At 43.6% G+C, this 20,985-nt stretch overlaps 1 protein-coding gene across 4 annotated transcripts in view; it reads left to right on the forward strand.

The window, feature by feature from the left end:
• dcun1d4 (DCN1, defective in cullin neddylation 1, domain containing 4 (S. cerevisiae)) overlaps positions 1-20,985 on the forward strand; it is a 70,225-nt gene that overhangs the window by 15,317 nt on the left and 33,923 nt on the right. For 3 of the 4 annotated variants that reach the window (XM_059989170.1, XM_059989171.1, XM_059989173.1), the window contains 4 exons: positions 7,114-7,153; positions 7,709-7,826; positions 16,808-16,902; positions 17,656-17,726. In XM_059989170.1, coding sequence (XP_059845153.1) covers positions 7,114-7,153; positions 7,709-7,826; positions 16,808-16,902; positions 17,656-17,726 — 324 coding nt within the window. Of the gene's footprint in view, positions 1-5,026; positions 5,148-7,113; positions 7,154-7,708; positions 7,827-16,807; positions 16,903-17,655; positions 17,727-20,985 lie in introns of those variants that run through there. The other variant, XM_059989172.1, reaches the window with a different exon arrangement.

The raw sequence follows: 20,985 nt of genomic DNA on the forward strand, positions 1-20,985 counted from the left end.
ATGAAAGAAGGTAGCGTCTCGAGAATGTAATCTTTTGAAGAACTAACAAAACGGTTCTGTGTCTTGTATCTCTGTATGGAGTTTGGCATGGTTTATGTTGAGGTCTCCCTTGCTAGTCTGTTCAATTAAAAAAACTAGTAAAAGTAGTGCACTCAATTTAGATTCGCATACTAGCTAACTTTTTTGAAGCAGCAAAAGATACTACTTTCTTTGACAATAAAGCTATCCTCAGTAGAGTTCCATATGATTCAGTTCTTGTAGATAATACAACAGTTGGTCATGGAGTTGATAAGGTTATGTGAGAGAAGTGGCAAATGCAAAAAAAAATGTAGCGTATTCATTTAGCGTATTATTAATTCAGTAATTATGGGAATATGTAACAAACTAGGGGTGAGTATATAAATTGGTGTGGGGGAACAAGGAAACTCGCAATGTAAATGTACAATTTCTTAAAAGTAATAAGAAAGACCAATAAAGTGCCTGGAGGATACTTGTATTGATAAGCTTTTGGCTTGATGTATTAAAAAATAAGGAAACTCTCCTAGAATTATATACGAGACAAGATAAGTTCTGGTCACCATACTACAGAAAAGATTGCACCAGTAAGGACTTGGAGGAAATTTGCGTGGCATGATAACTTAGTGGTTAACACAATGCTTTACAGTACAGGTGACCTGGGTTTAATTCCCACCACTGCTTTTAAGGAGTTTGTACATTCACCCCATGACTGCATGGGCTTCCTCTGGGTACTCCGGTTTTCCCCCTCAATCCAAAGACGTACTGGTTGGCCGGTTAATTGTCCACTATAAGTTGTCCCATGATAGGCCAGGATTAAAACTGAGGATTGTTGGGCAGTGCGGCTTGAAGGGCCAGAAGGGCCTACTCTGTGCTGATTCTCAATAAATATGAAGGAAGATGGGATGGGCAAGCATTGCTTTTAGCCTGGAGGAAACTTAAACTGAGGAATTTAGATAGAGAAAGTTCATATTTACTCTAAGCAGAGGAGTCAAAGACAGAGTATCATTTTTAACAATCATTGGCAGAAAACGGAGGGATTTGAGGAAATTCTCTTGTCCCAAGGCTGATGTGGCTGGAGATCCTTGCCTAAAATGGGTGAAACTATTGTTGTATTTAAATATACTTGCTTGTGTATTTGACAAGCTTTGACCTGCTGGGTAGCACCCCTTATGTTGAAATACAGGATTTGTTTTTGTAGAATTTCCTTGAGGTATTGACCATGTGGTATTAAACTGTTGTTTTGTGTTATGAAATGCTTTTATGATTCAATGAGTGACTGTTAACTGGATTCAAAGTATTTTTTCATACAGATGGACTAATAGAAATTGCAAATGGGTGGAATGGCTTAAGTGTAGGTGACAACAGCAATGAGTGGGATTCATTGCTAGGAGTATGCATTTCTAAAAGCATAGTTATTCTCTAGGTCAGGGGTCGGCAACCTTTACCACTGAAAGAGCCACTTGGACCCGTTTCCCACAGAAAAGAAAACACTGGGAGCCGCAAAACCCGTTTGACATTTAAAATGAAATAACACTGCATACATCGTTTTGTTTTGCCTTTATGCTATGTATAAACAAACTATAATGTGTTGCATTTATGAAATTGATGAACTCCTGCAGAGAAAACGAAATTACATTTCTGCATGCAACAAAAACATTTTGACCTCCGAAAAAAAGACGTTGGGTTGAAGGTTACTTTTAAGTAAAATACTCAATGTCTATTTGAGTCCTCCTTGTATTTATGAAAAACGCCAAACTTAAATTTACCGCCAGCAGCAAACCAAAAATAACGTCAGCCAGCTGTCAACCTGAAAAATAAAAGGACTATTTCACTGAACAATGAAAACATATGAATATACGTAAAATAATAGGCAATTAAAATATTTATCATACTTGGTCAGGTTGACTCACACCTGACAATGCAGTCGTATTCAGTAGGGATGGATTGATGCTTAGGGGAGTGACCGGGAAGGATAATGTGTTTTTTTCCTCTCTGAACTCACAGAAGCGTTTCCCAAACGATGTTTGCATTGCGATGATTGCAGAATGTAAATACTCCGAATTTATCATGTCGTGACCTTGTTTGAACTCTCTCAAATTGGGGAAGTGAGACAATGTGCCTTTCTGTAAATCTCTGGCAAGCAACGTCAGCTTGCGCTCGAATGCCAAAACATCTCCAACATGTGCAGGGCTGTGCGTCCTTTCCCCTGAAGAGCTGTGTTCAGCGTGTTCAGGTGCGCTGTCATGTCTACCATGAAGTGTAGCTTTTCCAGCCACTCTGGCTGTTCCAGCTCAGGAAAGGTGAGCCCTTTGCTGCCCAGGAAAGTTTTCACTTCTTCCAGACACGCGACAAAGCGTTTCAGCACCTCCCCTCTGGACAGCCAGCGATAAAAACACGTTGTAGCGGTGTGCTACACGCAGTCAGTAAACTGCAGTCAAAGATAGCTTTATTCGAACTAAACAGCCTTGCTTTTAAGCCTCCCTCAACCCGCCCCCCATGGGCGCGGATGCTGCAAAAGACACGTACTCACAAACCCCCGTAGGCTATCTCCCTTAGCCTGAACGCTGGCTAATTGTGAGCCGGTTCGGATGTGTCAGGAAATGGGTCGCCACAACGTCTTATTTAGATTGTACAAGATCACCATAATCTTCAAATTTAGATTTACATTTCAAAAACTAACAAACTAACATAAAATACATTTTAATTAAATACTGACCATGTAGCGGTGTGCTACACGCAGCGCTAAAATTACGACACGGAGTCGGTAACTGCAGTCGAAGGAAAAAACTTTATTCGAAATCTTCAGCCTCACTTTTAAGCCTCCCTCAACCTGCCCCCCATGGCGCAGAGGCTCCAAAGCTCTGTGCTCGCAAACCCCCGTAGGCTATCTAATTGTGAGTCGGTTCGGATGTGCCAGGAAAAGGGTCGCCACAACCAATTATTTCCCAAAGCAACAGGGAGCCGCAGCACAGACGTAAAAGAGCCACATGTGGCTCCGGAGCCGCGGGTTGCCGACCCCCGCTCTAGGTCAAGGTGTATTGATTTAAAGATCAATTAAATAATTATCTAGACTTTGTTTCTCTTGTTCTTCACTTCAATATAATTGCAGTTTATATACATCAAGGGGAGCAGGTGACTGACAGAGGCAATAAGAGAATCATAAATGGGGAAACTGACCCCAAAAATGGATAAATCAAGATAGAATGGGGAATTTGGCTGATGGTGTTGATATGTTTTTCATGGGCAGCTTTCAAATCAAGAGATTGCAAAAGTATTTAAACTGTCAAATGCCGTTCTACTTCATAGAAAGATTTGTAAACTTGAGGATGGATCATTGAAGCCATCAAGGCATGCATTTTATGGTTGGCAGCACTCAACCTCATTACACTGCTTTGTTATAAATTAGCATACGAGGCATCTGTCATTGGATACCAAAAGATTCCTCTATTTAATTATTAGGAAGATCAAAACTGTTATTGATATCTCTGCTACAAACTGACTCTCTCCATGGCAGCTTTGTAACATTGAATCATACTGATCACAGAACTATCATATTTGACCTTGGTAGCATCTGATCACACTATTGCCAAAGCCACTAATCTGCACCTCCATGATATCACTGACTGCTTCTAACCCCATCTCTTTATCTTTTGATTTTATGTATTCCACTGCACTATGTCCAACCTGTTTGTACTTTCTTTTGTCATTGTGAACGTATTTGCTTATTTTAATTGGTTGTACAATAGAATGAATCTATTTAAATTTTCGAGGAAAGGATGATTGCTCCATTATGGATTGTGGCAGTCATTGTTAAAGGTAATTAAATGTTTATATTCTTTTTTGCTTACTTTCTCCAACTAGTATTTTTTTTGATGTTGGTAATTCTGGTTGAATTCATTTTTCCTGATTACTGTGACAATGGAGGCACCTACCTCCCTCGAACTTGAAAGTGTTGTCTAAATGATATGAATTTACTTGTCCAATCCTGTCTATGGGGACCTTCCCCTTTGCTTCAATTTCAGATGATGCAGTAAGTTAAAAGAAATGCATTACTTCACTCTGTGTGCCTGCCTTATTTTTGAGTTGCAAGACTTTGTTCCTGACTTGTCACGATGATTAAATACAGCCATTAAAGAAGGTTAATGTTTGTCAAGCTTTGTTTTCTGAACAGTCCACAAACACTAGCTTGCTATTCCTCTTTGCACTACTTATTTTTTTATTGTAACTTTAATTTTTTTGTCTTGCACTCTCCTGCCACAAAACCACAAATTTCACATGTAAGAACGAACTAAATTCTGTTTTATTTCTGTGCCAACTGATAAGAGTTCGAATCATTGTTCTTGACTGTTCAGAAAGCAGATTTGCGATCATTCATTTGTTTTGGACAGGTTGATCATAAAACTTTAGTTGACATATATCATCAGTTTCCTTTGTCTTGTGCTTTAAGTTTTAACATTGCAGGAATTTCTGCTCTATTTTGTCAGTTTGCTGTGCGTGTTTAATGACTACACATAATCTTGGGTATGGCAATGGCAACAAGATGCAGTTTGAGTATACTAATAGTGTCCTGTAGTATGGGCAGAGTATCAAAATGAAGAAATTGTAGTGCCTGTGAGTGGGAAGGTACAGATTTAGAGTTGTTACCTTAGTTAGGCAAACAATTTAATAAAATGGCAGTTAACAATTACAATTGTAGATTTGTTTTAAAACAAAATCCCTGAACTGTTGTTTGTGCAGTATTTTTATAAGTAATAGAAAGCTATCATTGGTACTTTATGTAGACTAAATAAGGTGAAATTGGATGTTCAGTTGTACTAATTGTTACATTTCAGAAGTTTGTTAGTGTACTTCTGCAACGTATCAATTTGCCACTTTAAGCTTGTAGAGTACCTACTGATGATAATAAGTGACAATGGATCCTTACAAAGGATTACAGTTTAATAATAGTTTACTGCTTGTTTGCTGGATTGTTAATCATGAGACTGAAAAGTTCAAAAGCAATAATAAAGTTGATGCAACACACAGAACACTGGAGAACTTGGAAGGCGAGGCAACATCTATGGAAAAGTGTACCGTTGATGTTTCGGGCTGAGGCCCTTCATCAGGACTGAAGAGAAAAATGAATCCGAGTAAGAAAGTGGGGGGAGGGGAAGAAGAACCATAAGGTGATAAGTGAAACTGGTGGGGGGGGGAAGGGTGAAGTAAAGGGCTGAAAAGTTGAAAGTTGAATTGGTGAAAGAGATACAGGGCTGGAGAAGGGGGAATCTGATGGGGGAGCCAGAAGGTCATGGAAGAAAGAAAAGGGGGAGGAGCACTGGAGGGAGATAATAGGCAACTAGGTGAGAAAGGGGAATGGGGAATGATTGGGGGGAGGGAACACATTACCAGAAGTTTGAGAAATCTATGTTCATGCCATCAGGTTGGAGGCTGCCCAGACGGATTACAAAGTGGTGCTGCTCCAACCTGGGTGGGGCCACCGGGACATCCCGCTTTTTCTGCTCGATGATATTGGGTCTCACTGATATACAGGAGGCCATACTGTAAGCACAGCGGAGGAAATCATGGACTGACATATCACAATGGGAAGTGGACAAGAGGAACCCTCCCCCTGGTGGGGTGGTGGGAATATGGGGTGAGGGCAGACGTGCAAAATGGAAGCGATGCCATTGAGGGCAGCATTGATGATGGAGGAAGGAAAGCCCCTTTCTTAGAAGGAGGACATTACAGTTCTGGAATGAAAAGCCTTATCCTGAGAACAGATATGTTGGAGACGGAGGAATTGAGAGAAGTTTTTACAAGTAACTGGGTGGGGATTAAATGTAGTCCAGCTTGGTTGTGAGAGTCGGTGAGTTTATGATGGACATCAATAGATAAGCTGTCTCCAAAGTTTGAGATGACAGAGATCACGAAAGCAAAGGGAGGTGTTGGAAATGGACCAGGTAAATTTGAGGGCAGAATGGAAGTTGGAGGCAAAGTTGATCATTTTAGCGTTATAAATATCTTGGTATTGAACCCTCTGCAGTAATTCCTGTAGGGATTAATTGGTTTTTAAGCCTGAATGAGCAGCAACCCATTCAAACTTTCAAATATTATGGGAAACATTTTCGTAAAAGCAAAAATTGTCTTTGTAATGCGAAAACAGATGACTAATGTCGGTCTTTTGTAAAAGCGAAGTGGCGTAAAGTGGGGGACACCTGTACTGCTTTTTCAATAATGCTATTCATGCTTGCGTATGAGCCAATCTGTTTTACCACCTGTTTGTGGCATTGGAGCCAGTTTAGCCCTTGGTGTCCATGTTGTGATAAATTGGATCTATTTAGTATACTTTTTTTTTTCCCCCTAGCTTGTGGTATAAACCATTGTAGGTTGCATCCTTCATAGTTTTGGGTGACTGTTTCAGACTTCTGTTACTCATGTCTATAAGTTGACTATGTTACAGTAATTTCTCTCTTGGTGCTTCCTGTTCACCATGCACTTGGCCTAATGTCGGATGCTGTGACAGTCATTTAGCATGCAACATGATCCAAAAAATGACTATTGGGTGATCCCAGCAGAACATGGAATGTTTAAATTATATTCAAATTAATGGATTGGTAAAAAACACAAAATGCTGGCAGAACTCAGCAGGCCAGACAACATCTATGGGAGGAGGTAATAATGACGTTTCGGGCTGAAACGCTTCATCAGGAGTGAAGTAACATGGGATGGTCGAGGGGGGATAAGAAGTGGGGGGAGGGATAAAGTAGAGAGCTGGGAAGTGATAGGCTGGAGGGAGATGGGCTAGGGGGAAGGTGGAGAATTATCTAGACCACAAAATCCTTGTTTGAATTGACTACTGCTATTTCAAATGAAATGTTTTCCAGATACAACCACAAGTTACTAGGATTAGGCGAGTGAGCAAGTAAAGATGCTTTTGTCTGTTCTCTGGGGGAAAAACCTCAAAGTAATTGGGTGGGAGTGCAAGAGAAAATGAGTACATACAAGATGGGAACATCTGCTTTTAGGCCAAGGTTAATGATACTGCAAGTATTGATCGGTTATATTCCAAGATTTAATAGATCTGAAGATTTGCATAACTTTTCTGTTTTATTGCAGAATTTGACAGAAGACGTTGGCCAAGACGACCAGCAATCAGGTGTGATGTGATTTTTATTTTGCTTACCTGCTACTCCAACTTTCATATGGGTTGGCTGATGTGCTAATGTAATATTGGCACGCATCCAGGTTCAATACTTTGCTTGCATTCATAAATTTTAATGTAAGTTGTGGACATTGACAAGGATAATGCTTGTGAACATTTAAGATGAGGATGGATGGTGTGGGCCTTGCAGAGGAATCTGCAGCTGTGGAATTCCTACAGTGTTATTCTTGTCCTCTGCTAATTGAAGTTGACTTGAGTGATGCTGTCAGAGTAAGCTGTTTCCCTCCACAAATGCTGTCTGATCCATTGAATTTATCTGTCTTGTTGTATTGGATCAGTGTTATTAACTTGAAGAAAAGCTTAAAATTGTATTCTAACTGAAATTTTCCTTTCTGCTGTGAAATACTATGCAGTGTTCATCTGGAAGAATCACTGCTAGAAAAATAATCATATTCATTAGGAGACTACATGTTTAAGAATTCATGTTACTTTGAGTTTTTAGTACATCAGTTGGTTAATCATTTGTGTTTCTAAATCTTGGTCTTGCAGGAAATCTTCGATCTTGCAGTTGTCTCTCCGACTGCTGTAACAAGGGAATGCCACCCAGAAAAAAGAGGAGACCCACAGTAACAGATGATCTAACACCTAAAAAAAGCAGGCACGATGGGTATGTTTTTGGTTTTATGAAAAGAATAACACTGGATGTTCACAATTCAATGCATAAAACAGCTTTAAACACTCATGCCTCAAAATTTCATCCTGTTGCACACTTTTGTGTACAGTACGACTGATTTCTAGCATATTGTTAACGGTGAGCATATAGAATTGATAGACTTGAACCGTTAAACACAAAAATTGTTATGTTTCTACGTGTAAAAATTGTATGGGGATGTCAATCCATGTGGATACCAAATTGGCTTTCCCATTGAAGTTGCATCATGGAAATGAAGTCCATACCCATTTCGGAGCAGAAGTTGAAACATATGTTTTAAAGCTGTAGAGTTTCTGCAATCACTTTGTTTAGTGGTCATTCATTTTTTGCAGATTTGTTGGGGAATGGTTTAAGTAGCCGCCTTATATTCAAGAAGCCTTGAAATATGCTCTTTGTCTATCTGGAGAGCTTACACAGAATGTTTTATCATGAGGTGGTTTATTGAACCTGCCATATCAGGGATGGTTCTTGGTGGGCAAAGGGTTACCCCACTATTCTTTCTGCAGACATGATTCCTGATCATTTTGAAGAGTGCAATCACAGCTGTGGGGTATAGCCTGGATAATAGTGGAGTAATATGTACTAGGCCATTGGGGTGCTGCCCAACAGTACCATCTAGAGCAGGGCTAACAGTCCTTGCATGTGCCCAAGTTGGTGACGATCTTATTTATATTTTAAAAAGAAACAATTCTCTTGCATGCCATGATGATCTTCAGCAGAGATTATCATTGAATAATGAATTAATAACAATAATTATGGCCTTGTAGCGGTGTGCTACATGCAGCGCTAAAATTACGACACGGAGTCGGTAACTGCAGTCAAAGAAAAACTTTATTCGAAATACCCAGCCTTGCTTTTAAGCCTCCCTCAACCTGCCCCCCTGTGGCGCAGAGGCTCCAAAGCTCTGTGCTCGCAAACCCCCGTAAGCTACCTCCCTTAGCCGGAACGCTGGCTAATTGTGAGCTGGTTCGGATGTGCCAGGAAATGGGTCGCCACATAACCCCCCCCCCCCCCCCCCCCAGAACCGGCGATACACCCCCCAATGTCCACAGTCTGGGCCAGAACCTGTTTGGGAGGTCAGCCTCCGCGCCGCGGTGCCGGAAACTCGACCGGTTGCGCCAGGTCCACATGGGCCGGTTTGAGTCGGTCCACTGTGAAAACCTCCTCTCTCCCCCCAACGTCCAGCACGAACGTGGACCCGTTATTCCGGAGCACCGTAAACGGCCCCTCGTAGGGCCGCTGTAGCGGTGGCCGATGCCCGCCCCTTCGTACAAACAAACTTACAGTTCTGCAGGTCTTTGGGTACGCAGGTCGGGTTCTGCCCATGCTGCGAAGTGGGTATGGGGGCCAGGTTACCAAGCTTCTCGTGTAGTCTGCCCAGGACTGCTGTGGGTTCTTCCTCTTGCCCCCTTAGGGCTGGTATGAACTCCCCGGGGGCGCGCCGTACACCAACTCGGTCGATGAGGCATGCAGATTGTCTTTGGGCACGGTGTGGATGCCGAGTAGGACCCAGGGAAGCTCGTCCACCCAGTTAGCTCCTCGCAGGCGGGCCATGAGAGCTGACTTCAGGTGACGGTGGAAATGCTCCACTAGCCCGTTCGACTGTGGGTGGTAGGCAGTGGTGTGGTGCAGCTGAGTCCCCAAAAGCCTGGCCATAGCTGACCACAGGCTGGAGGTGAACTGGGCGCCTCTGTCGGAGGTAATGTGGGCCGGCACACCAAAGTGAGATATCCAGGTGGCGATCAGTGCCCGGGCGCAAGATTCGGAAGTGGTGTCGGTGAGCGGGATCGCCTCCGGCCATCTTGTGAACCGGTCCACGATGGTCAGGAGGTGCCGTGCTCCTCGCGACACTGGCAGGGGGCCCACGATATCCACATGAATGTGGTCGAAATGCCGGTGGGCGGGGTGGAACTGCTGCGGTGTGGCTTTGGTGTGCCGCTGCACCTTGGCCGTCTGGCAATGCATACATGTTTTGGCCCATTCACTGACCTGCTTGCAGAGTCCGTGCCAAACGAACCTGCTGGAAACCTGCTGGAGGGATGCGCCAAGTTATGAATGGAGTCGAAAACGTGTCGCCGCCAAGGTGCCAGGACGACGGGATGGGCTGGCCGGTGGCGACGTCACAGAGTAGGGTCCTCTCACCTGGGCCTATGGGGAGGTCCTGGAGCTGCAAACCGGAGACTGCGGTTCTGTAACTCGGAATCTCCTCATCTGCCTGCTGTGCCTCTGCCAGTGCCTCAAAGTCTACTCTTTGGGAAAGGGCATGAACGGGAGGGCGAGAGAGCACATCCGCCACGACATTGTCCTTACCCGAGACGTGCCGGACATCCGTCGCGTATTCAGAGATGTAGGACAGGTGGCGTTGCTGGCGGGACGACCAGGGGTCGGACGCTTTCGTAAACGCAAATGTAAGCGGTTTGTGGTCCGTGAACGTGGTGAAGGACCTACCTTCTAAGAAGTACCTGAAATGCCGGATTGCCAGGTAGAGCGCCAACAGTTCCTGGTCGAAAGCACTGTACTTGAGCTCGGGTGGCCACAGGTGTTTGCTGAAAAACGCCAGGGGTTGTCAGCGACCTGCGATGAGTTGCTCCAGCACCCCACCGACTGCCGTGTTAGATGCGTCCACTGTGAGGGCGGTAGGGGCGTCTATTCTGGGATGTACTAGCATCACGGCATTCGCCAAAGCTTCCTTCGTTTGAACGAAAGCGGCGGCGGACTCCTCGTCCCAGGTAATGTCCTTGCCTGGACCGGACATCAGGGCGAACAGGGGGCGCATGATCCGGGCAGCTGAAGGGAGGAAATGGTGGTAGAAATTGACCATACCTATGAATTCCTGAAGGCCTTTGGTCGTGGTGGGTCGGGGGAAGTGGCGGACCGCATCTACCTTAGCAGGCAGAGGGGTTGCCCCGTCTTTAGTAATCCTGTGGCCCAGAAGTCAATGGTATCGAGTCCGAACTGGCATTTGGCGGGGTTGATTGTAAGACCGTACTCACTCAGTCGGGCGCAGAGTTGACGGAGGTGGGACAGATGCTCCTGACGACTGCTGCTGGCTATGAGGATGTCGCCCAAATAGATGAACGCGAAGTCCAGGTCCTGTCCCACCGCGTCCATTAACTGCTGGAACGTCTGTGCGGCATTCTTCAGGCCGAACGGCATGCGGAGGAACTCGAAAAGGCCAAACGGGGTGATGAGAGCCGTTTTGGGGATGTCGTCAGGATGCATCGGGATTTGATGGTACCCTCGGACGAGGTCTACCTTGGAGAAGATCCGTGCGCCGTGCAGGTTTGCTGTAAAGTCCTGAATGTGCGGCACAAGGTAGCGGTCCGGTGTGGTAGCCTCGTTCAGCCTGCGGTAGTCGCCGCACGGTCTCCAGCCTCCTGTCACTTTGGGCACCATGTGCAGGGGGGGAGGCCCATGGGCTGTCAGACCGCCGGATGATCCCCAATTCCTCCATCCTCTTGAACTCCTCCTTCGCCAGTCGGAGCTTGTCCGGGGGAAGCCGCCGAGCGCGGGCATGGATGGATGGTCCCTGGGTCGGGATGTGGTGCTGTACGCCGTGTCGGGGCATGGCCACTGTGAACTGCGGTGCCAGAACCGATGGGAAATCCGCCAGGACCCTGGTGAAGTCATTGTCGGACAGCGTGATGGAGCCGAGGTGAGGCGCTGGCAACTGGGCTGCACCCAGGGAGAACGTCTGAAAGGTCTTGGCGTGTACCAGTCTCTTCCTGGGCAGGTCGACCAGTAGGCTGTGAGCCCGCAAAAAATCCGCACCCAGAAGCGGTTGGGCTACGGCGGCCAGTGTGAAGTCCCACGTGAACTGGCTGGAGCCGAACTGTAGCTGCACCTGACTGGTGCCATAGGTCCTTACTGTGCTGCCGGTGCCCTGTTGCGGGTGTCGTAACTTGTCTGAGGTAAAATGCTGATCTCGGCACCGGTGTTGACCAAAAACCAGCGTCCCGACCTCCTGTCCCACACATACAGGAGGCTATCCCGATGGCCAGCCGCCGTAGCCATCAGTGGCGGCTGGCCCTGGCGTTTCCCGGGAACTTGCAGGGCAGGCGACAACGGCGGGCTTCTGCACCCCAGCACTGGTGGTAGAAGCACCAGTGTTCGTTGGGCCCCCCACCCCTGCCCCTGGGGTTGGTGGGCTCTGCGGCCGGGCCTGGACTGGTTTGCTGCTGGGAGCGTGGCTGGGTGATCTGTGCTCACCTTTTTGGCGTTCCACCTTCTGGGGGTCACTGAAATCCGAGTCGGACAGCAGCATGCGTATGTCCTCGGGCAGCTGCTCCAGGAATGCCTGCTCAAACATGAGGCAGGTTGTGTGTCCGTCGGCCAGAGACAACATCTCATTCATTAAAGCCGATGGAGGTCTGTCTCCCAAGCCATTCAGGTGCAGTAAACGGGCAGCCCGCTTCCGCCGTGAGAGTCCGAAAGTCCTGAGGAGCAGGGCTTTGAATTCCGTGTACTTGCCGTCTGCCAGGAGCGACTGTACGAACTCCGCGACCTGGGCGGATGTCTCCTGGTCGAGGGAGCTCACCACGTAGTAGTAGTGGGTGGCTTCTGAGGTGATCTGGCGAATGTGGAATTGGGCTTCAGCTTGCTGGAACCATAGGTTCGGTCGCTGTGTTCAGAAACCCGGCAGTTTCAACGAAACCGCATGAACAGAGGCGGCGTCGGTCATTTCTGGTCCAAAAATCGTTTGGACCGTCGAGGTCACCAATTGTAGCGGTGTACTACATGCAGCGCTAAAATTACGACACGGAGTCGGTAACTGCAGTTGAAGAAAAACTTTATTCCAAATACCCAGCCTTGCTTTTAAGCCTCCCTCAACCTGCCCCCCGTGGCGCAGAGGCTCCAAAGCTCTGTGCTCGCAAACTCCGGTAGGCTATCTCCCTTAGCCGGGACGCTGGCGAATTGTGAGCCGGTTCGGATGTGCCAGGAAATGGGTCGCCACAGCCTTTTTTTTAAAGAAAAAGGATGAATCCTGTTGTTTCTTTATGTGTATTCATCATTTTACTATTAATAAAGGTGAAATTAAACATTTTAGAAAACCTGTTAAATTAATATTTTAAAAATACAGTCGAAAAATAGTACTGTTATTGTTTACTTTCTAAATATTGATGTGTAACAGCAGGTCTGCAAAATCTCAAAACATGTCATCTAACACCACATGTTCTTGCAACCTTCTAGCTAGCATCAAGTTAACATTAGACATTTCTTGTGAAGACACTGTTCTCGAGTTGTAAAAAAATCTTTCACTGTTTCATTTTGCAGTAAAGTTGATCATTATTTTTTTTATTATGTCTAGAGTTTATGTACATGTCTTATTTTGCCACTCCTGCTTTAGAAAGAGATTTATCCTGCTTTGTCACTTTGCCATCTTGAGACTCAATCCTTTTCTAATGAGGAGGAGGAGGAAGAGAGGTTAAGAGATAATGATATTGGAAGGTCTCCATGGATGAATGTTGGAAGAGCCTCGGAGGCTTGCAATTCATTTGACACTCCTTTGCTTATTTTCAGCACCATCAAGTGCACAAAACTATCTGCCACTCAGGCGTTTGAAATTATACACAGTGCTGCACTAGAACTTGACAATGATTACCTGAATTAAATGGACATCCATTGACATGATGGTTTTGTGCCACCCCACCCCAGCAGAAACTTGGTGGGGAATTGCCATGACTATAAACTTGTGCAAAACAGATATTGGATTATTATGGCTCTTAGAGACATAATGTTTCACTTGGCACCTTCACCCTCTTTCCACCATCGCAAGTTTTATGGTGTTGCAAGATTTCTTTCTCGTCACTCGCGCTATCTATGTCCATTAACCACTTTGCACTGCAGTCTGATACATGTACAATACATCTCATTTGTCATTTTCCAAATGACTGGAGTTTGTGAAAACTTCATACCCATCAGGTAAGAGGCTCTTCAACACTCTTGATGGCACCAAACACTTTGCTCCCAGAGATGTTTGGTGTCCAAGACACAGGAAAAGAGAAAGTCAGGTCTGCATTCTTATTTCAATCTCACCATCCTGCTGTGACTAATCAACTCTGTCATCTTCTGTAAAAATACGAGTAGCAACGAAACAAGCCAGTCAATCTGCAGTCATTTTTATTTGTGTAGTCATAAATAAAGCCACATGATAATTGATAAATCAGTCCTGAATTTCCCTTAAGGTCTGTGCCTGGAGTCTCTCTCTATGAATGGAGGTTGCATCAACCTGTGAAAGGGAACTGAGAGCATTGTTAGCCTAGGTTCAGACAGCATTCTCTTGCATTGTTTCAGTTGTTGGCTATAACTAGCTGAGTGGGAAGTATATAGTGCTTTTGCAGTAGTATAAACTAGTGAGTTTCTGAGTTGCGGCTTGTACTGAAGGCGCTCAAAGATAAAGGGATGGGATTGGTAGAAGTATTAGTAGTAAAATGGAATATTGCCCACATAGGCTTTTATTGAGCATTGTTGATTGCAGCTTTAGTCATAGTGCTCAACAGCGCAACCACAGGTCATTTGGCCCATCTAGACTGTGCTGAACTGTTATGATGTATTGTTCCATTTGCCTGTATTGGGACCATGGCCTTGTATATCCCAAATACTTGCCAGAATTTCTGTTAAATGTTGAAATTGAACCCGCATTCACCACTTATGCTGGCTGCTTGTTCCATAGATGCACCACTTTTTTGAATGAAGAAGTTCCCTTTAAATCACTTTACCTTGACTTATGACCTCTAGTTCTAGTCTCATCCGGCCTCATTAGAAAAAGCTTGCTTGTATTTACTCATCTATAGCCCGCATACTTCTTTGTACCTCTACAAATCTTCCCTCATTTTCCCATGCTCCAAGGAATAAAGTCCTAACCTATTCAACCTTTCCTTGTAAATCAGGACTTTAAATGCAGGCAAAATCCTGGAAATTGTCTCTGTATTCTTTCTATCTTGCTTATATCTCTAAGTAGTTAATCAGAACTGCACACAATACTCCAATTTGGCCTCACCATCATAAGACCATAGATATAGGAGCAGAATTAGTCTGTTCTGCCATTTCATCCTGGCTGGTCCACTTTTCCTCTCAGCCCCAGTCTCCTGCCGCCTTCCTGTATCCTGACCAATTAAGAGTCTATCCATCTCTGCCTTAAATATACACTAAGACTTGGCCTCTGCAACTGCCTGTGCCAAAGAATTCCACAGATTCAGCACTCTCTGGCTAAAGAAACTTCTTATCTCCGTTCTGAAAGGATGCTGCTCCATTCTGAGGCTGTGTCCTCTGGTCTTAGACTCTCCCACCATTGGAAACATCCTGTCTACATCCATTTCATCAAGACCTTTCACTGTTCAATAGGTTTCAATTAAGTCACCCCTCATTCTTCTGAATTCCAGTGAATACAGGCCCAGAGCCATCAAACTCTCTTCATATGACAACTTCATCTTGTACAACTTCAACATAACACCCCAACTCCTGTACTCCTACTTTGATTTATGAAGGCCAATGTGTCAAAAGCTCTCTCTACCATCCTATCTACTTGTGATACCACTTTCAAGCAATTAAGGGCCTGTATTCCCAGATCCCTCTGTTCTACCGCACTCCTCGGTGCTCTACTGCTCACTTCGTCAGTTGTACCCTGGTTGGTCCTCACACTTGTGAGTTAAATTCTATTTGCCTTTTTTTAAACCCATTTTTCCAGCTGTTTCAGATCCCACTGTAAATTTTGATAGCCTTATTGACTGTCCACTACACCTCCATTTTTTTTGCTGATCCAGTTTATGACATTATTATCTATATCATTAATCCAGATAACAAATAGCAACAGACTCAACATCATTCCCTGTGACACACCATAGTCACAGGCTTCCAGTCAGAGGTGCAACAATCTACTGCCAATCTCTGGCTTCTATGAAGACAGTGTTATATCCAATTTACTACCTCATCCTGAATAACAAACAACTGAACCTTCTTGACCAGCTCGAATGCTGGACTTTGTCAAAGGCCTTGCTAATGTCCATATAGATAACATACATTGCCTTTCTTTCAACTTTAAGCAGTCCCTTAGAATAGCTTCCAATAATTTGCCCATTCCTAATGTCAGGCTCACCGGCCCATAATTTTCTGGCTTATTCTTAAAGCCTTTCTTGAAAAACAAAACCATATTAGTGACCTGCTATGAAACTGGCAGTCTATGTTTGTAAGAGATGATGACTGATTTGTACAGAGCAGTTAAATGAAAAATGTTATTTTCCAAACTGGTTCTTGTTTGACCAATAAGAAAGAGCAATTATTAAGTGGAGAGAGGGAAAACTAGTTCTGCTAGACTTTTGAATTTACTAACAATTATGGCAGGTTGTTCATGTGTATGGGTGTCCACATTTTGAGTGTAATCTGGAGAGGACCTGGACTTGAAGATTGTGTGAGGGCTATTTTGGTGCATTGCTTTAGAATAAGCTTGGTCAACGTGATGTCTACATTCTAATAAGTATAATTGCATATTAAGTAATTTTCTGCTTCATTCCATTATTGCTTATTGTCAGATTTCAGTTTCTCATCATTTTGAAGTTGAGCATCTTCACAAAGGTGAAATTAAAGATGTATAATAGCCCAGCAGTGTTTCTGAATCTGCAAATGATTTTTGAGAAAGACCTTCTAAGAAGAACTGATAGGAAAAAAACAGACCTGAAAAACTGATCGATAAGGAAAAAAAACTTAAAAAAAAATGAAGGGTCTCAGCCCAAAACATCGACTGTTTACTCTTTTCCACTGATGCTGCCTGACCTACTGAGATCCTCCAGCATTATGTGTGTGTTGCTTGGATTTTTGGCATCTGCTGATTTTCAGAACTAGGTTTCTCTCTCTCCACTTGATTATTGCTCTTTCTTATAATTAAATCTTCTTAAGAAGAACATGAATGATTTAATTAATTTTTAAAACTTTTCCTTCAGCACCATGTATAGGAAACAAGACTCAACTAGGATGAAGCCTGAAGAAGAAGGGTTCTCCAGCAAGCGATGCTTAGAATGGTTCTATGAGTATGCAGGTATGTTCAAATACCATGGGTCAATATTCATAACCGCAAGGTAAATGTGGGGGTTCTCTGCTACTTTACCATTAGTCTCTTTGCTACAGTGACATAATCCTAGGCCCTGTGCAAACACTTTTTTAAAAAAAATAAAGCCCAAGTTCAATTTTGATCAAATGACCGTAGATCATTTTGGAAGAAGTAATTTGTCTAAAAAGACTTAAAATACTTATTTGGTGAAACTGTGGAGTAGACCCTTCTGATCCTCTGAACCATGCTGCCCCTGCAACCCTGACGAGCCAGATTAACCCCAACTTAATCACAAGACAGTTTACAATGACCAATTAACCTACTAGCCAGTAAATTTATGGTCTGTTGGAAGAAACGGGAGCATCTGGGGGAAAGAAAACCCAAGCATTCCTTGGGGAGAATGTACAAACTCCTTCCAGAACGGCGCCAGAATTTAACAGCAATCTCTGGAATGCCCTGAGTTGTAATAGCTTCACACTAACTGCTACACTACCATAATGCTCTTTTTAAAAAAAAATGACACGTAATGGATTTTATATTCCATCTGTGCATATGATGAGTTGTTGCATGCACCTGTAAAATGTACCTTTTTAAAATTTCTTAACATTTAAATTGTGCCAGTAGCTTTACAGTTTGTAACATTTCACTTGTCTTCAGCAGAGTAGGCAAGAAACTCTTCCTTGTTCAAAATGGCCTAGGATAATTACTGCACAAAGTATTCATGCACTCTGTATGTTACAGGTAGTGATGATGTCTTAGGCCCTGAAGACATGGAGAAATTCTGTGAAGACATTGGAGTAGAACCCGAAAATGTAAGTGAAATTGTAGTAATATAGTAAAAAGATGCTTAATCTTTTCAGAGACTTGGTAATCTATTGCTGCAGAACTTTTGGTTGAAAGTGTTATACATCAGGTACTTGTGCATATGTGTTCTGATTTGTCAATTTCCCCGTTTGAGAAGCATTTCTGAAATCCTTATTTATGTGACTTTCAGCACTTACTACAGATGGAATATCCACTGGCTTTAACCCAGCCCGAATGGCACAACACGAGGCATACCATTGTAAATGAGCTATCCAGCTAAATGCCACTAGAGTTCGGATTGCAGTCTTTTAGGGATTCAAACATTTATTTAACTAACCTTAAATGTAATGAGTACTTCTGACTTCACTGCTTTTAAAAAATATTGTTCTAAATCCTTAACTCTCTGGATTTGAACAAAAATTTCTAGTCCTCTTATCCTGCTACCTATTACTTCTAATCTGTTTCCTGGTTATTGCCATTTTTGGTGGGGGAGGGGGGAATGTGTGGAATTGGTCCTTTCAAGCCGCTGTTAGATGTTGAGCAACACATATGTTAGATATTTCCGCTCCCTTTCACAGTAATTATTCATTTTCAGCTTTATAAATTGACCCTAAACTGTTTTCCTTCCTTTGGTATTTGACATTTCATTCCAATGAAACTGGTCCCTTTTTCTCCAGTACCAATGTTCCATGAATTGAGACCCCAGCTTTTTACACTACCCTTTCAAAAAAAATCTAGTCTTTACATGTATATGTTGGATATAAATTCAAATTTTTCCCATGATTATAAAGCGGTGCTACGTCCAATTTATTTTCTTGTTTGTCTAAGTCTTGTTAGTAGAAGCTCTATGCCTTTTATACCCGGCCTAACAGTGATAGTTCTACTTGTTACATTCTATCCTGGTATGCAAACACCAGTATGATCTCCAGAAAGCCATCTCGTGTGTGAAGTGGCAGTTCTGCACTAAGCTTGAATCAATGAAGGATGCTCAACAGCTGTGCCAGAGCTTGAATGCTGTTACCTCTTACAAAGTGAAATGGTGATAACAGGGCTTCGCTTCCAGATGAGCTCAATGCCTTTTGTACTCGCATTGACTGTCAAACACAGCGGACACTTCATGAACCCCCACAGCACCCGATGACCCTGTGATTTCAGTGTCTGAGATTAACGTAATAGCATCCTTCAGGAGGGTGAACTCACGGAAAGCATATGGCCCAGAAGGGGGTACCTGGCTGATCAAATGACTGGAATCTTCACTAATACCTTTTTAAACCTCTTACTTTGGCAGTCTGAGGTACCCATCTACTTCAAACAGACTTCAGTTCTACTGGTTCCTAAGAAAAACGTGGTGAACTGCCTCAATGACTTGTCCAGTAGCATTTGCATCCACAGTGATGAAGTATTTTGGGAGATTGGTTATGAAACATATCTACTCCTGCCTGAGAAGTGACTTGGATCCATTCCAATTTGCCTACTGTGATAATAGATCCACAGCAGATGCCATCTCATTGGCCCCTCACTCAACCCTGGAACATCTGAACAGCAAAGATGCATATGCAATACTCTTTATCAACTACAGCTTGGCATTCAATGCTATCGTCCCCTCAAAACTAGTCAATAGTCTTCAAGACCTTGGTCTCAGTACCTCCTTGTGCAATTAGATCCTCTATTTCCTCACTTGCAGACCCCAGTTAGTTCGGATTGGCAGCAACATCTCCACAGTCTCCATCAGCACAATGCACCACAAATCTGTGTGCTTAGCCCCCTGTTCAACTCAATTTACACTTCGTGACTGTGGGGCTAACACAGCTTCAATGCAATATTTAAGTTTCCTGAAAGCACTACTGTCATTGGCTGAATCAAAGGTGGTGACGAATGAACATACAGGAGGGAGACTGAAAATCTGGCTGAGTGGTGCCGTAACAATTCAATGTCAGCAAGACCAAGGAGCTGATTATTGACTTCAGGAGGAGGAAACTGGAACTCTGTGAGCCTGACCTTATTGGGGGATCAGAGGCGGAGAGGGTTAGCAACATCAAATTCAACAGTGTTAACATTTCAGAGGACTTAATGGGCCCAGCGCATTAATGCAATTAATAAGTAAGCACAGCAGTGTTTCTGCTTAGAAGTTTGCAAAGATTCAGCACAACATCTAATGCCTTGACAAATTTCTATAGATGTGTGCTGGAGAGCATATTGACTGGCTGTATCAGAGCCTGATATGGAAACACCAATCCCCTTGAATGGAAAAACCAACAAAAGGTAGTGGAGATGGCTCAGTCCATCTTTGAGCCCATCTATATGGAGTGCTGTCACAAGTAAACAGTGTCCATTATCAGGGATCCCCACCGCCCAACTGCTGTTAGGAAGAAGGTGCAGGAGCTTCAGGACTTGCACTACCAGGTTCAACATCAATTATTAGCCCTCAGCCATCAGGGGATGACTGAAGTGGGGATAACTTCAGTCAGCTTTATTTGCCTCATCATTGAACTGTTCCCACAATCTATTGACTCTCAAGGACTCTATCTTGTGTTCTCTATTTATTGCTTGTTTATTATTATTCTTTCTCTTTTGTATTTGTACTGTTATTTGTCTACTCTGAAGGGTGCAGTAGGGAAATTCTAGGCAGCTTCTTGAGTAGGTTACATGGTTGGCCCAACATTGTAGGCTGAAAAGCCTGTAATGTGCTGTAGATCTTCTATGTTTTCTACTTCAGGAGGGGAAGCTAGAGGTCAAAGAGCCAGTATTCATTGGAGGATTAGAGGTGGAGAGGGTCAGTAACTTTAAATTTTGGGGTGTTACTATCTCAGAGGACCTGTTCTGGATCCATCTTATAAATATAATTGCAATGAAAGCACAACAGCACCTATACTACTGACTGCATTAGAGCTTGGTATGGCAACACCAATGCTTTTGAGTGGAAAATCCTAGAAAAACTAGTGGATTCAGCCCAGTACATCATGGGTAAAACCCTCCCAACCATTGAGCACATCCACATGAAACATGGCTGTAGAAAAGCAGCATCCATCATCAAACATCCTCACCAGTCAGGCCATGCTCCTTTCTCATTGCTGCCATCAAGCTTCAGAACTCAGACTACCAAGTTTAAGAACATTTACTACCCCTCCAACCGTCAGACTCTTGATCAAAAGGGATAACTTCACTTGTTTAAAGACTATTTTATCTTGTTATTTCATGCTTGTTATTTATTGCTATTTATTTATACCTGCATTTGCAGTTTTTGTATGCCCATTATTTACAGTTACG

This window comes from Hypanus sabinus, chromosome 14, assembly GCF_030144855.1.
Source record: "Hypanus sabinus isolate sHypSab1 chromosome 14, sHypSab1.hap1, whole genome shotgun sequence".
NCBI classification, from domain to species: domain Eukaryota; kingdom Metazoa; phylum Chordata; class Chondrichthyes; order Myliobatiformes; family Dasyatidae; genus Hypanus; species Hypanus sabinus.